Source organism: Pteropus medius, unplaced genomic scaffold (genome assembly GCF_902729225.1).
Source record: "Pteropus medius unplaced genomic scaffold, Ma_sr-lr_union100, whole genome shotgun sequence".
Classification (NCBI taxonomy): Eukaryota; Metazoa; Chordata; class Mammalia; order Chiroptera; family Pteropodidae; genus Pteropus; species Pteropus medius.
In genome coordinates, this window is record NW_024340699.1 from 9,295,138 (window position 1) to 9,309,481 (window position 14,344).

A 14,344-nucleotide genomic window follows, 5' to 3' on the forward strand; every position below is an offset into this window, starting at 1 on the left:
ATACACACATACACACACACACACACACACACACACATGTGGTCACTGAGGAGGTGTGGTTAGGGGCCCCAGCATTGGGACACTAGCCAGCAATGCCAGACTGCAGTTCTCCTCTTGGGCCCTGGCCTTCCCTCTGAGCGAGCTGACCCCAGCTGGGCCACGCAAGGGGGGTGGGGCCTGGGACTCAGAGCCTGTAACTGTCTTTTGCCTGGATCGCCCCTTGTTGGCCCATCAGCCACGACAGGCAGCTGCTTTGGAAGCTGAAAGCACTTTGTAATTTTTTGGAAGAGTTTTCCTGTTCGATTCATATAGCAAAATCCTACTAATTAAAAGTTAGTTTCCCAGTCCCGACTGTTCGAGTGCCATCTGCTATTGTCACTTGTCAGTCTTTGCTCAAAATAAAGAAGGAACCGTTGACACTTCGGATCCTCAAGGCGTTATTAAACCAGAACCCTGCTGCTGTGATAATCGCGAGGGCAGCGAGTGGACCCCAGCTGCCCATCCAAACGTCGTCCCGCGCGCTCCCTCCCCCAACCCGCGCCCTGTGCGGGCTTCGTGAGGCTCCCGCATGGCTCGTCCAAGCTCACGGGTGCCTGGAGCGGCAAGGCCATGCTCTAACCATTGGGAGGGTACCGCCGGTCTCGCCATGCGCAAGGTCAGGGTGGACACGTTCATGGGACTTTGGGCAGGGGCCCGTTTAGGGTCCTCGTGGTTGGAACTGGGGAGCCCAGTTGGGTGCATGCGAGAACCCCATCTTGAGGTTGTGCTTTTTCTTCTCTTTTTCCATAAAGCTGGCCAGCAAATCTGCCGAAGAGGGCAAGCAGACCCCCGACCCACTGCCCTCTGACCTGTGAGCCGCTGCTGACCAGGGCTGCGCGTGGGGAGCCGGGGAGGGGCGTTTCCAGCAGAGGGACCGTGGGACATCGATGCCTCAAAGAACAGGGAGGACCTCCTGTCAGCTGCCTTCACTCGGACAGAGGAGGCAGGCTGGGCCAGACCCCAGAACTTGACTGGTAGCAGACCAGCGTCACCGGGGACAAGCGACCCCGGTGGTGGGTGAGGACGCCCCGCCCCGCCCCGGATGCGGGGCTGCGCGAGGAGCCCGCGTGAACGCTTCCGCCGCATGCGCTCCCGGCGCCCCGGGCCCGCCGTTACAACCCAGCTTCTTAGGCAGAAGGAGCTGTGTTTTTGTCTCATTTCTAAGTCCTAGCCCTTCATTGAAAAGCCTTTTAAATATTCCTTTATTTTATTTTTGTTTAACAGTTTCATACTTCACATTTTTTCATACAACTAGTTTTTTCCTAGCTGATCATCTCCAAAGTGTTGCTGTTTCTTACTGACAATAAAAAAAAAGTGGTTCTGTGGATCGAGCTAGCCTTGTGTAATTCTGAAGTCACTGGAATCCCTGAGTCCCACGACCGGGCAGGTGGCCCCCAGAGACCGTCAGGGAGGTGGGAAGGCCCAGCCCGGCGGTGTTGGTCAGGGCCTGGCTCCAGCCAGTCTCAATGCCAGACCTGCCCACCTGGCTCACACCGCCCCTCCAGAATCTCCTCTGTGGCGCCTGCTCCTTAGGGGCTGAATGCTGGGGTGTACAGACGCCGAGAAAGTCCTCTAGAATCTTCCTCGTGTGATCTGCGTGGTGGATCGCTTCATACACCTGTCTCCCCTCCAGAAAGAAATGGCAGAACCACCCAACCAAATGCTTGAGTCAGGAAAAGAGAAGGCTGAGGTCCAGTGAATGATGGCCTAGTCTTTGGATTCATCACCAGGTCAGAAGTGGTGGCTTTTCTTGGAAGAATCCCCAGGCTCCTCCGGTGAGGCCCAGGGGAGGCGAAGACCTCTTCCTCGCAAGGCCCTGAGGGTGGGGACCGAGGCCCTCCTCCCGGGCCAGCAGGGGGCTGTGCAGGGAAGGGGTCTTGGCCGAGGCCGAGGACTCCATTTGGGAAGGAATCAATTCTGGGTGAATTTGAAGTGCACAGCCATGTGGGGTTGGGGTTCAGCGCTGGAGCCACTGAGAGACCCCTCGGGGAGACGCTCCCTTCTTAGAAGCTGCAGACTGTGAGGGATGAGAGACAATCATGACAATGGCTCCCATTTACCTGCCTCTAACAGTCACCAGCACCATGTTATCGACGTGACGGGAATTACCTTCCTAATCTTGATAGCAGCCCCAGGAGGTGGGTACGACTGCTGCCCAGATGAAGAAACTGAGGCACAGAGGCAGAAGGTGGCCCGGGCCACGCCCCTCTCTAAGTGGAAAGGCTGCGATTCAAACCTGGGCAGCCAGGCGGAAGCTTAGCTTTTAACCAAGCTTCGTGCACAGGACATCCTGAGTCCCCATAGCCTTTGTGCACCCCAGCTTCTTCCTGGTGGCCCCCCTATCCCCTCACCAAGCCCCAGACCTGTTGCTGGTCCAGCTTCAATTTTCTCAACAGTCCTAAAAGTCCCGTTATGGTGTGGTTGGGGTTTGGGCTGCATCGTGGATCCCCAAAGGTGACGGGTCAGTGCCTGCCGGCTTGGAATCTGGCCGAATCACTTGTCAAAGGAGCAAGGACAGTGCCTGTGAGCAGAGGAGCATCCCCAAGAGGCTGAGCAGCTGGACGACCCCCGTCACGTGCCCGGGGCACCTCCACGGCTGGAGGTGTGGCCTCGGAGCTGTGTGTCCCTTACTGTGTCTGTCATTCCCGTCCCGCCCTTTTCCTCTCCAGGTTATAGGTCGGAGTAGCTTTTTCTTTCAGTCCAAACTAACAAAACTCCAATGTTTAATCGACCTTAAAATGTCTGCCCTTCCAGCTAGTAGTGGGAAAAATCTCAGCAAGGACAAGAAATTGTTCCCCCTCTCCCCACAACTGCAGAAAGTAGATCGATCCTGTGCCTTGAAACCGCAGATGTCATTTCTCTTGCAAAACACCCAGATTCGGAGACGGTTGCTACATCCTGGGAAAGTCTGCTTGAACCTCCAAGAGTTTCCTAACTCTGATCTCCTCACTCAACAGTATGTGGTAATAATATTTCCAAGTTCCGTTTTCTGAAAATTATCAGTATTTGTGAGTATTTTATTAGGTCTGAAGGGGCCTGGGGTATTCCCCCTTTTCTCATAGAAATGGAGCAAAAAGGGAAACTCGTGGGTTCTTATTTCAACAGAGTATGAGAGTTGAATCTTATTTTAATTAGGACTGTCATCAAATTGGTGGCTCACCTGGCACTTTGTCAGGAGCATTGCGGTGCTCCGGTTACAGGGCAATAACAATGCCAGTAGCAATGCAATAACGAACAATAATAATATAGATAATGTCATTTTCCAGGCACTTAGATTACGCACCCTTTCCTTAAATCGTTAAACCGGTCCAAGAGGATCCCAACCACACTGATGTGAAAACCGAGGCTTGGGGAGTTTGCCACGGGCCCTTGTCACCCAGCTCGTGAGGGGCACGGCCAGCTCTGTCCACTTCTAGCCTCATTCACTTTCTGCCTTTGACCTCAGCCCAATGTCAGACTCTGCAGATGCCACGTCCCTTCGGAAAGTTTCTCCCACAATGCCAGAGACGCCACCCAGGACAAAGGAGGGGGCCGGGGCTAGATGTCCAGCACAGCTCTGCTTGCGCCCATGGTGGGTCTCTTATTGTAAGCAAGGTCTGTCCAAAACCAATTAGCAAGGTCAAGGAGAAGTGTACATTTGCCTTCAGCCCTCCCAGCGAGCGGGGCTGGCTGGCGGAGGGGTGGGGATGGAGGGAGGATCTACTGGATGTCTCTTTTCCTTTCCTGATGTGGAGTTTTCAGGAACCCTTGGAGATCATTTCATCCAATTCTCTCATTTTAAGAGTTAAGGGACCCATCCCAGACCACACAGCTGTGACCAATAGGACCGGATCTGGAATCAGGCCTGCCTGACTGGAAGCCTGGTTTTCTATCAGATAATCTCCCCTCCGTGACACTCGTCACCCTCTCTTTAAGCACCCACAGACCCCTAGCTTTGTGTTTTCCCTTCCTCTGCCTTTGAGACAGAGATGATATCTGCCATTCACACTTTAGCGTGATCTAGGGGAGAGGCATTTTTTAGCTTTATCTCTAGTGTGGAGTAGAAGTTTTCTGTTTTCCACACTTTCAGGCTTAAGTAGGAGAGAAATTCAGAGTCACAAAGGGCCTTCCCGGCATCTGAAATCAGGCCGCCTCTGCCCTCCAGGTACCCTTACCTGTAACACATCTGTTTGCTGCTCCCTCTGAACCCTGGGCCCTCTGCCTTTCTGTCATATCTAGTTCCCAAGGAAACAGATCCTCAGGCAAAGGCTAAAAGGCCCTGCTTTGGGGGTGCCGTGTGAAAGTGAGTGCCACTTTAAAGAGTGTGAGTAAATCAGATGGCATGCACAGCACAGAGATGGCAAAATCACGAGGTGTGAGCCTCCACGCTGTGTGACTACGACCTTGTCCTGCGTACCCCAGAACTGCTACTGTGAAGACAATCGATCAGTATGTGCTGAGTAAATGAAGAAGGAATGAGAAGGGCCAAGCATCACTTCAGAGGCCCTTCTCGCATTGTGTCCTCCGGTCCTTGCAACGGCCCTTCGAGGAGGCAACCCCGGTGCCATCCTCGTTTCACGGATGAGCAAACAGAGGCTCGGGGGTAAACAACACGGAGGCATCAGAAAACTGAACTGCAGGCGCCAGTTTTGAACTAGGCCAGCCCAGCCGCCCCCCTCGCAAGCCTTCTAAGACATTCTGCCCCATTGCCAACCCAGTTCCCACTATTTCCATCGCAGCGGAGCTAAGGTGTGTTCGGTTCTCTAGGAGTTCATTTCCTCCTTGAAGCTGCCTTACAGGGTCTCAGGAACCCTTGGCCTGCCCTGAAACGTCACTAGGTCTCTGAGCTGTTCCCTGCTTTTAAAGAGATGGCCACGAGAGGGCGCCATTGGTCTACGTTACTCCAGCTCAACCAGAAGCCAAAAAGCAAAGGGCTGCCTCCTGGCCCACAGCTCGGAGGACATCCGGGAAGCCCGCACTGGGGCCTGAGAAGCCAGCACTACAGCAGGTCCCAAAGCACTGAGACAGATTTCATGAACACTCTGCCCAGGAAGACAGGAGGCCCAGATAACAGCTCGTGGCCGTTCACGGAGAACTATTTCTGGCCGCAGGTAGAAAAACTGTGACTTCTTTCCCCATTTTACAGATTGGGGAACTGGCACAGAAAGTTTAAGCTAGAGGCCAACTCGTCCCAAATTCCTGATGCCCCATCCCGGCCTCTCTCCACGCGTCGGGATCCCGGAACCCCTGGCACTCGGTAGGCATTTGTGGAAAGGAGACCCGGAGAAGCCAGACCCCGGACACAGGGCAACGGCGGGCAGGGCCCGTGAGCCTGGGGGGGAGGCAGCCCCGGCTGGGGACCACCCGCCTCTCCCCTCTCCTCGGGCTCCGGGGTCCCCCATGAGAGCTGACGTTTACCGAGCACGTGCTCGGCCTGGCTCTTAGTCCTCAAAGCAACCCTCGGAGGGCGTTGCGTTTCCCCTTTTACGGATGAGGAAACTGAGGCCCAGAACAGTGGGTTGCTCTCCGAGTCATTCTCGTGGACTGAGGCCCACAGACTGGCTCAGCCCTGAGCTCCCTGCTCCCCGCACTGCCCCGCGATGATGCCGCAGCAGCCGGTTCAGACGCCGCCTGCCTCTCTTGTCTCTGGTTCTTCATCCCCACTCTGCCTGCTCCACACACGATCCTCCAGCCCCTGGCCATCGAGCGGCAGTGGCCCTGGCCGGCCGTGGTCTGGGTGCGGGCCTGGGCACATTCACCCTTTCTTCAGGCCTTGAGCCAGGATGGCCTTCCAGACCTGGCGATGCATCCAGCTGACTGCCGGGCACCCGGGGGAGTGGCAGGCCTTTCCTCTCGCCCCCAAATAGTGAGACCTTCCCAAGGTGAGGGAGAATGTGAAACGTTGGCTGAAGGAGGATGGAAGCCGGTCTCCCCCCCCCGCCCCAGAGCACCTCCCTGTCAGTGCCCGGCCCCTGGGACCAGCATTCATCATCGTCACCCTCGTCACCAGCCGTTTTTGTCAGATCCTGGGCTCTACACTTCACAAACATCCCACCACGTTTTCCTGCAAGATTCACATAAAGTAGGTTCTACGTGCAGCTTCATTTAGTAAACGAGCCAGTCGAGGCGTCGTGAGATGACGAGACACGGCCGAGACCTCACAGCTGCCGCACAGCGAAAGTGGGAATCGAAACCCGGCCCCTCCAGACCTCGGTGCCCACGTTTTCATGTCCTGTCGCCTCATCCCAAGTTTCCCAATTGGAGTCTCAGGATACGTGGTCTTCCTCACTCCAGAGGCCCCTCGGGACTGTGCCGTGCAAACCGCGGCCCTATGCTCCCCAGGTGGGCTCGGCCTCTTCTGCCCACCTTTTGGCTTTGTTCGCTGTGGTTGATCAACAGGAAACCTTTTCAGGTTTGGATTTCTACTTCTGGGATATTTCAAAACGCCTAAAATAATTTAGAGACGTTTGATTGTTTTTCTCGGGGGCCCTGGGACTGGCCAGGGGGCTCCCGGGCTGTAACTCCCCAACCTGCCCTGGGGGTCGGGACAGGTCGATCCCCTCACCCACCCAAGGACTGCACCCGAGGTGCTCATGAAAATCGGGACTGAGGGTCTCGGGGATGCTCTGAGGACCCCTGGCGTGACCCTGTGGTGACATGCTGAGGTCCAGAGGCTCCACATGGGCGAAGCCTCTCCTAAGACAGGCCAGGCTTCCTCTGATCCCCAGGAGAGAGAACTAGTGCCCAGGTATGACAGGGAGACTCAGGTGAGCGTTCCTCACACAGCACCTCTCAGGAAGGAGACCCCAGCAATATGCAAAGGGCAGACGAGGGGGCCGGAAGACCAGGTCTTGACCCTGCTCAGCCGTGAACTTGGCATGTGACTCAGGGCCTCTCTGACCGGCAGCTGCAGATGGCAGGGTCCCTCATACAGTGTCTGCACGGAGTGTCCCCACCCCCTTCCCTCACTGTGACCCACTTGCCACACCGCCCCTGCCCACAGCCAGCTCAAAGGGAACAATTACTTCACGAGGTGCGAACTCCGGGATGGACTGCACGTACCGCAGGCGTACTGACTCTCTTACAATATCTAGTATTTTTTGAGTGCGCCTCTGCGCCCCGTGTGAAATGACTCACACCAGTGACATTGCTCCCTTGGTGAATGCTCACAGCTACCACGTGAGTTTTATTGTGGCATCATTCCCATTTTCACCTGAGAAAACCGAGGCCAAAAAAGTTAAACCATGTGTCAAGATTTGCACAGTTATTCAGCGGCAGAGCTGGGAATCGAACCCGGGTCTTCCTGACCTCGGAGCCCGTGTCTGCTGTATCTCTATGTTGCTTCTTGCTGGCCTTTTACATTCAACCCCAAAAGCAAGTCACCTGTGTGTTTGCCTTTCTCTAATCGTTCAAATCAGAAACTACAGAAAAACGACGATGAAAATCACATTCAATTCTCCATGCAGAAATCATAATTGACAGTTTGGTATTTATATTTACATATTTCATACACATGTATAAATATATATTTCTATTCCCCCCAAATTATAGTATTTTACAGTCTGTTTCTCTGAGTTATATTATTAGAACGTAAATATCTTCCCATATCACTAAATATTCCACGATCTATTTTTTCATGGCTGCATAACATTTCATCCTTTGGATAACCTGGGTTGCATTTAAAAGATCCCCTATTGTTGGACGTTTGGGTTAGTGACAGTTTGGTACAACTATAAGTAACGCCGTGGTGGACGGGCCTGTGGCTCATTTTGCTCTGTTTAATTCTGTGGGGTCGATGATCAGAAGTGGAGTTGCCAGGTGAACCGCAAGCCTCCGGTCTGCGTTGGGCTCAGATGAGACGGTGCTTTGAGCCTCAGAGAGACATTCTGAACAAAAATGTGGCCTCTTTGCTTTACTCTTCGGAAAGAAAGTGCAATCGGGCCCTTTCAGCGTCACCCTTCATTGGCTGTTCCATGGTGGGGTCAGGCAGTTCCTCACCCTCTTACCCGAATCATCCTCTGGGCACCAAGGACGTTCGTTCCGCGGCACTGAGGCTTCCCCAGGCCCCGATGCAGCCATAGAGGAGAGCAGAGACCGTGCGGGGGACGCCCTGGGACGCCCCTCCTGCTGGGACAGCAAGTGACCTCCTTCTTCAGTTGCAAAGACATGCTACGATGAAGGAAGTGGACATAAGGTGTCGATGGAAGTGAGAGGTCGGGTGGGGAGCATGTCATGGAGGGGAGAGGGCAGGAAGGGGGTGCTGACCAGAGTCGCTGCCTGGAACTCCTTTCCAATCTGCTGGTCCCGGAGAGAAGTCTCAGGCTACCACAAAAGCCTGTCCAGAGGACAGCTGCCTGACCTCTGACGGGGGACCACCACGCGTCCGCCAAGCTGAGGGCCTGTCCTGGGGTGACGAGGGGCCAGGACAAGTCATATCCAAGCTGCGCAGGGAGAATGGAGCCCAGAGAGGGGAGGGGCTGGTCGCAAAGCAAGGAGAAGCCTGAGGCAGAGGCGGGAGAGGGGCCTGGTGCAGTGAGGGGGGAGGGCGCCCCTCCTGGCCTGGCTCTCGGCCTCTGCGAGCTGAAACATGAAAGGACTTTGATCAGATAAGGAACTGCAGCCTGCTCGTCCCTGCAGCCGGAGAGGCTTGGCCGGTGCACGTTCCCTCATTTTCGTGAGCCCTGCAGCTCATTTGGAATAATCCCCAGGCCTTGTGTAGAGCCCAGTCTCTGTCTGCCTGCAGTATGCATGTGCGTGCACGCACATGTGCAAAATGTGTGCATGTGCGTATGTGTGTGTGCGTGTGTGTGTGCATGTGTGAGTTAATGATTAACATGTGTGTGTGTGCGTAACCGTGTGTGCACGCGTGTGTGCAGCCATTTATTGTGTGTGCACAGCGTGTGTATATAATGCAAGAACAATGTGGATAATGACCGGCAGATGTGTGCATGCATGGCGGCGCATACACATGCGCGCATCTTATCTAGAAAGTAATGCGATGTCGCGGTAATGGCCATACATGTTTGAAGCTGCGAAATGTGTGCATGTCTGTCGCGTGTGCATATTGTGTGTCTTGCGTGCATGTGCGTGTAATATTGCGCTGGATCTTTGATGTGTGTCTTTTAGCACGTGTGTGTGCATGGATAATGTGTACGTAATATTATTTTGTAATAATATTGCACATGTATGTCTGCGTGTATTGTGCATGTTGTAATGTGCACATGTGTCGTGTATTATTGCATGGAAGATGCTGATATTGTCATTCTGTGTGCATGAATCGCGTGTGTGTGCATGTGTGTGTCGCGTGTGTGTGCATGTGAAAATGCGTGTGCGTGTGTGCATGGATGTGTGTGTACATGGATCGCGATGTCTGTGCATGGATGAAAGTAATAGATGTAATGCATGGTGCACTGCACGCAGCGCCGCACGTGTGGAAGGTCATCTATATGTCATTTTCCTCTTCTGCTGTCCTGATTCTCAGAGCCAGGTTCTTCCCACAAACTCCAGTGTGTCTTCACATAAAACACAAAAAAAGTGGCTCCTCGATGATGTCTACTGGCAAAGCGCGGGTGAGGAGGCCAGAAGAACGAAAGGGGTCGGGAGGTGGGAGATGGAAGAAGACAGGACAAGAGGAGAGGGGAAGATACAGAAGGAATCGAGAGCAAGAAGGCAGGAGGCGGCGGAGGGGGAGATGGCGAGGACGTGAGTGCGAGGAGACGCGGGAGCCGGAAACAGACTCCGGGAGTACGGGGGAGGGAGACGTGGAGCCGTCCACGGGAAAAGCAGGAGGAAAAGCGAGAGGGAAAGACACTCAGGTGAGCAGAGAGCGGCTGGATAGAGAGAAGGAAGGAGAGAAGTGTGGGAAGATGTGAGAAGAAGGGAAGGGATGGAGGGCGAAAGGACAGAATGCAGGAGGACGAAAGGGGCAAACAGGGCGAGGGGGAATAGACAGGAAGAGCAGAGACGAGGACGCAGAAATAAAAGAGGAAATGACCGTTTTCACGGTCTGAGTGTCATTAGCGGGACGATGTGGCTGGCAGGAACATTCCCCTGGGTTGGCCGGTGGCTGCCAGAGGACAGGGGGGCGGGTCCGCCGCGGTGGCCGCCCCTGGGTGGGGCCGCCAGCCAAGCCCTGAGGGGTATAAGTCAGAGGCTGGGGCAAGCTGAGCACCTGCAGGGACAGCTCCCCTGTGCAGGTGGCACGCAGGTGGCTCCCCTGAGCGCAGCCCCAGCATGAGCTCCTTCGACCTGCCGGCTCCCTCGCCGCCTCGCTGCAGCCCCCAGTTCCCCAGCATCGGCCAGGAGCCCCCCGAGATGAACCTTTACTACGAGAACTTCTTCCACCCCCAGGGCGTGCCCAGCCCTCAGCGGCCCCCCTCTTTTGAGGGGGGCGGCGAGTACGGGGCCACCCCCAACCCCTACCTCTGGCTAAACGGGCAGGCCATGACCCCGCCGCCCTACCTGCCCGGCCCCAGCGCCAGCCCCTTCCTGCCCCAGGCCTACGGCGGCGTGCAGAGGCAGCTGCTGCCCAGCGTGCCCGGGCTGGGGGGCGGCGACCTGGGCTGGCTGCCCATCCCGTCGCAGGAGGAGCTAATGAAGCTGGTGCGGCCCCCCTACTCCTACTCGGCGCTCATCGCCATGGCCATCCACGGGGCGCCGGACAAGCGCCTGACCCTCAGCCAGATCTACCAGTACGTGGCCGACAACTTCCCCTTCTACAACAAGAGCAAGGCCGGCTGGCAGAACTCCATCCGCCACAACCTGTCGCTCAACGACTGCTTCAAGAAGGTGCCTCGCGACGAGGACGACCCGGGTAAGGTCCCGGCGCGGGGGCGCGGGGGCGCGGCGGGGCGGGAGGTCGCGCAAGCCCTCCGCGTGCTGGACGGGGCCCGCTGCTCTGGCGAGCCGGCGCTCCCCACGGGGGGTCCCCTCATCCTTCCCACACCTCGTTCGGGAAAGTTCTGAACATGGCTGAGCCCCCGAGACGCGGGCTGAGGGGAGCCAGCAGTGGACGGAACGTGGGCCCTGGAGGCGGATTTGGGTTTCCATCCTGTCTGGGCCGCTGACCACTCAGTGACCTTGGACTGGTTAGATCTCTGAGCCTCAGTTTCTCCATCTGAAAAACGGGGGATGGTGACGGTATCCCCTCCGCAGGCATGTGGCTGGGGTCGCGGGGTGAGGCATGCAAGGCGTTGGGTGCTGACGCGGGCTCTCTGCTCTGCAGTGGTGACTGGGGTCCATCTGAATCCCCCGCCGTCACTCAGAAAGTCGTGGTGGGGGACGGCGAGTGGACTAAAGGCCCAAGTGTACCCCAGGGCTGCTGGGAGGGGATGCGGTGTTTGTTGAGCAGCCACTAAGGGCCACCTCGTGCCGCCTGCCCTGGTTACCGGGCCTCCTTTAATCGCCCCTGCAGGGTAGATTGTAGGAGACTCATCCTGCAGATAAGGAAAATAACAGGCCGGGGTGACGCGGAGGAAATGACGGGGACGGAATGTGAATCTGAGCGGAGCCCTCTCTGACGCTAAGACTGTGCACTTCTGTCTCATGGAGAATTTCTGAAATTCGGAGATATGCACAGGGCAATGTATTAAGTCCTCATGTCTCCGCTTTCCAGAATTAAGGTCCCTTCTCGTTCCACCACAGGAAGCCAGCGTACGGGGCAGAGGATCCCATCTCCGCCCACGTAGGGGCTCGCAAGGGCGGGATGATTTGTCCCTTCTCTGCATCTTCTCATCCAGTAACTGATCTTATCCTCAGGCTGAGAGATGGAGACAGTGGCAGACAGCATTCTGGCCTGACCTCAGGACAGACCTCACAGTTACAAAGCCCTTTCTTTCACATGTCCAGCATCTGTCCTTTCCACAGTCGGCCTCGGCAAGAAGGGGCAGGTACCACGGGTCCACTTCGCAGGCTGGGAAACTGAGGCTCGCCCCAAGTCCCTCAGCCAGATAGGAGCAAAGCTGGGACTCAAGTCCGCCTTTCGACTCCATGCCCTGGACGTTTAAGGAGCCCTGAAATTTTTCCTGAGTTTTCTTTCACCCCAGCAGTGGACACACCACCCCCCTCTGTTCCCCTTGAACTTCTTAAAGAGACCCGCGTTGTGAACGCTTTCATGGCTCGTGCCTCTGCCTCGTGGTCCCCAAGGGCCTCCCGAGGTCCCCAAACGCCTCACCAGCACAAGGGGGCCAGGGGCTTGTGCAATTTCTCCATTTCTCGGTCTCTGACGTTTGCTCTCCATCTTTCTGGGTTCGTTACCTCTGTTCTTAGCTTTGGACAGGAGGAGGAATTGGAAGTCAAGCATCTTGTCTGCCCCTCCACTTACCTTCTCCCCTTTCATGCCAGGCAAAGGGAATTACTGGACTCTGGACCCCAACTGCGAGAAGATGTTCGACAACGGGAATTTCCGCAGGAAGAGGAAGAGAAAGTCGGATGTTTCCTCCGGTGCGGGGGGCTCCTTGGCCTCAGAGAAAGCGGAGAGCGGTCTCCTGGCGGGTAGCCCCAAGGCCACAGACGCCCAGGACATCTTGGACAGCAGTTCCCCAGGCACCACCAGCTCCCCGGAGCAGCGGCCGTCCCCCGCCCCGTGCCTCAACAGCTTCCTCTCCACCATGACCGCCTTCGTGAGCGGGTCGGGCCCCGCCGGCCGCCCCGTGGTCGCGCCGGGACTGAACGCCGAGCCCGCTGACAAGGCAGGACAGAACCTGGTGCACTTCGGCTCCTACACGCCGCTCACCAGCCTTGGCGGCTCGGGGGCGGCCGGCGAATGGGCCAACCCCGTGCCCGCCAACGCTCTCGGCTACGGAGGCTCCGTCCTCAACCAGTTCGGCCCTCATTTCTACAACAGCGTCAACACGAACAGCAGCGTCCTCTACCCCAGGGAGGGCACCGAGGTCTAGAACCGGACAGCTCCCGAGCCGGCTGGACATGGCCGAGGGGTGGGGGTGGAGGTGCTGCCCGCCAGCATCCAGCGGCCGGCCCGACACCGCTGAACTGCCCGCACAGACGCGGGAGGTGCAGAGAAACGCAGCCTTTTGACAGAGCCCTGTGTGAACCTTCTGCGAACACAGCCAGCAACGCTGCAGTGGGAATTCTGGTGCCTGCGTAACAGTAAACAGGTGGCCATTTATTGAACACTTACTATGTGCCGGGAGCTGTACTAGGCTTTTGAGGGCATGATCACACTGACTGTTCCCAGTTACCTCGTGGGGTTCATATGAACGTCCTCATCTAACAGACGAGGGAACTGAGGCTCGAGGAAGTTAAGTAACTTTCCCAGGGTCACACAAACTAGTAAGTGGCATAGCCAGGAGCCAAGTCTTGTGGGAGCCCCAAAGTTTGGGCCAATGGAGGCAGGGATGGAGGAGTTGACTGAGTGGCTAAGGAGGGTCAGTGTGAAAGCTGATTGGACGAGCACATCCACTGCCTTCTGGTTGTCCATCAGAATTTAGCACCAGCCCCGGGCATGTCTCATCCTGATCCAGGTCCTTATTCTGTGGCTCCCAACTTACCTGCGGGTTCTCCTTTGGCTGCCACTCCAGCAGAGAAGCCCGGGCCATGTGTCCAGCTTCTCCCCACATAGAGCATCATGTCCCCGGCCCCCGAAACCTTGGGCAAGGCAGGGAGAGCAGTGGTGCACCCCCAAACCCCCACCCTGGCACTACCCACCTGTGAAATCTCATAAAGTCCAGCTTCTTGTGTGCACGTCATGGACCAGTGCGCTGAAGGCGGCTGAGCCTTCCAAGAGAAACAAGGCTGGACCGCACTTCCTTTTTTACGGCCCAGGAGAAATAAACGCCTGAGAAACAGTCTCCGTGGAAGGGCCTCTCCCGCCACCCAGGGCCCACGCGTGCAGCTCCTAGGATTTTTCTTGCTTTTGTATATACTTTACATGCCTGTGACCTTGCGTCACAGCACATCCTGGAAAGTGTTTTTTGTTGTTGTTGTTGTTTTCTTATTTTCTTTTTAATTAAAACAACACAAAAAAAACCTGTGTGTCTCCCTTCCTTGTGAGTTTTCCTGTCACAGCCTGGAGCTGAAGGCTCTTGGAACAGGAGGCAGAGAAAGTATGGGTGTCAAGGCTCTTTCCTCCACACTGGTGTGGAGACAGGGTGCAGGCCCCCGAGAAAAAGAGGGGAGCTTGCAGGGGTGGGCTCGGGGGTAGGAGCATGGGAGGAGTCCATTCGGACCGAACACAATCCATCTGGGCATAGCCCAATCCTGGCAGCTCGTGCCAGCCTCATAACTGTGCTGAACCTTTAATCCTCCAAAAGGCCCTGTGAAGGGGGTGCTACTGTCGTTCATACAGGGGAGAAAACTGGGGATCAGG

General features: G+C 56.2%; 2 protein-coding genes across 3 annotated transcripts in view; both read left to right on the forward strand.

Moving 5' to 3' along the window:
• DOCK2 (dedicator of cytokinesis 2) overlaps positions 1–1,369 on the forward strand; it is a 366,360-nt gene extending 364,991 nt beyond the window's left edge. Inside the window, exon 50 of the mRNA XM_039876355.1 lies at positions 792–1,369. Within this exon, the coding sequence (XP_039732289.1) occupies positions 792–854 (63 nt within the window). The 3' untranslated portion in view covers positions 855–1,369. The remainder of the gene's footprint in view (positions 1–791) is intronic.
• An 8,372-nt stretch (positions 1,370–9,741) lies between these two features.
• Positions 9,742–13,680, forward strand: FOXI1 (forkhead box I1). 2 transcript variants are annotated; one of them, XM_039876283.1, is made up of 2 exons: positions 9,742–10,831; positions 12,361–13,680. In XM_039876283.1, exons 1-2 carry the CDS (start codon positions 10,252–10,254, stop codon positions 12,912–12,914), a joined length of 1,134 nt encoding a protein of 377 aa, XP_039732217.1. In that variant the 5' UTR covers positions 9,742–10,251; the 3' UTR covers positions 12,915–13,680. The 2 variants fall into 2 exon arrangements, with proteins under 2 accessions (XP_039732217.1, XP_039732226.1); XM_039876292.1 differs by having other exon boundaries at positions 9,742–10,828; positions 12,631–13,680.
• Positions 13,681–14,344: the final 664 nt, after the last annotated feature.

Coding starts and splice junctions, on each gene's coding strand:
- FOXI1 (XM_039876283.1), top strand. CDS start 10,252: ATGAGCTCCTTCGACCTGCCGGCTCCCTCGCCGCCTCGCTGCAGCCCC. Junction 10,832..12,360: donor TCGCGACGAGGACGACCCGG/GTAAGGTCCCGG, acceptor CTTTCATGCCAG/GCAAAGGGAATTACTGGACT.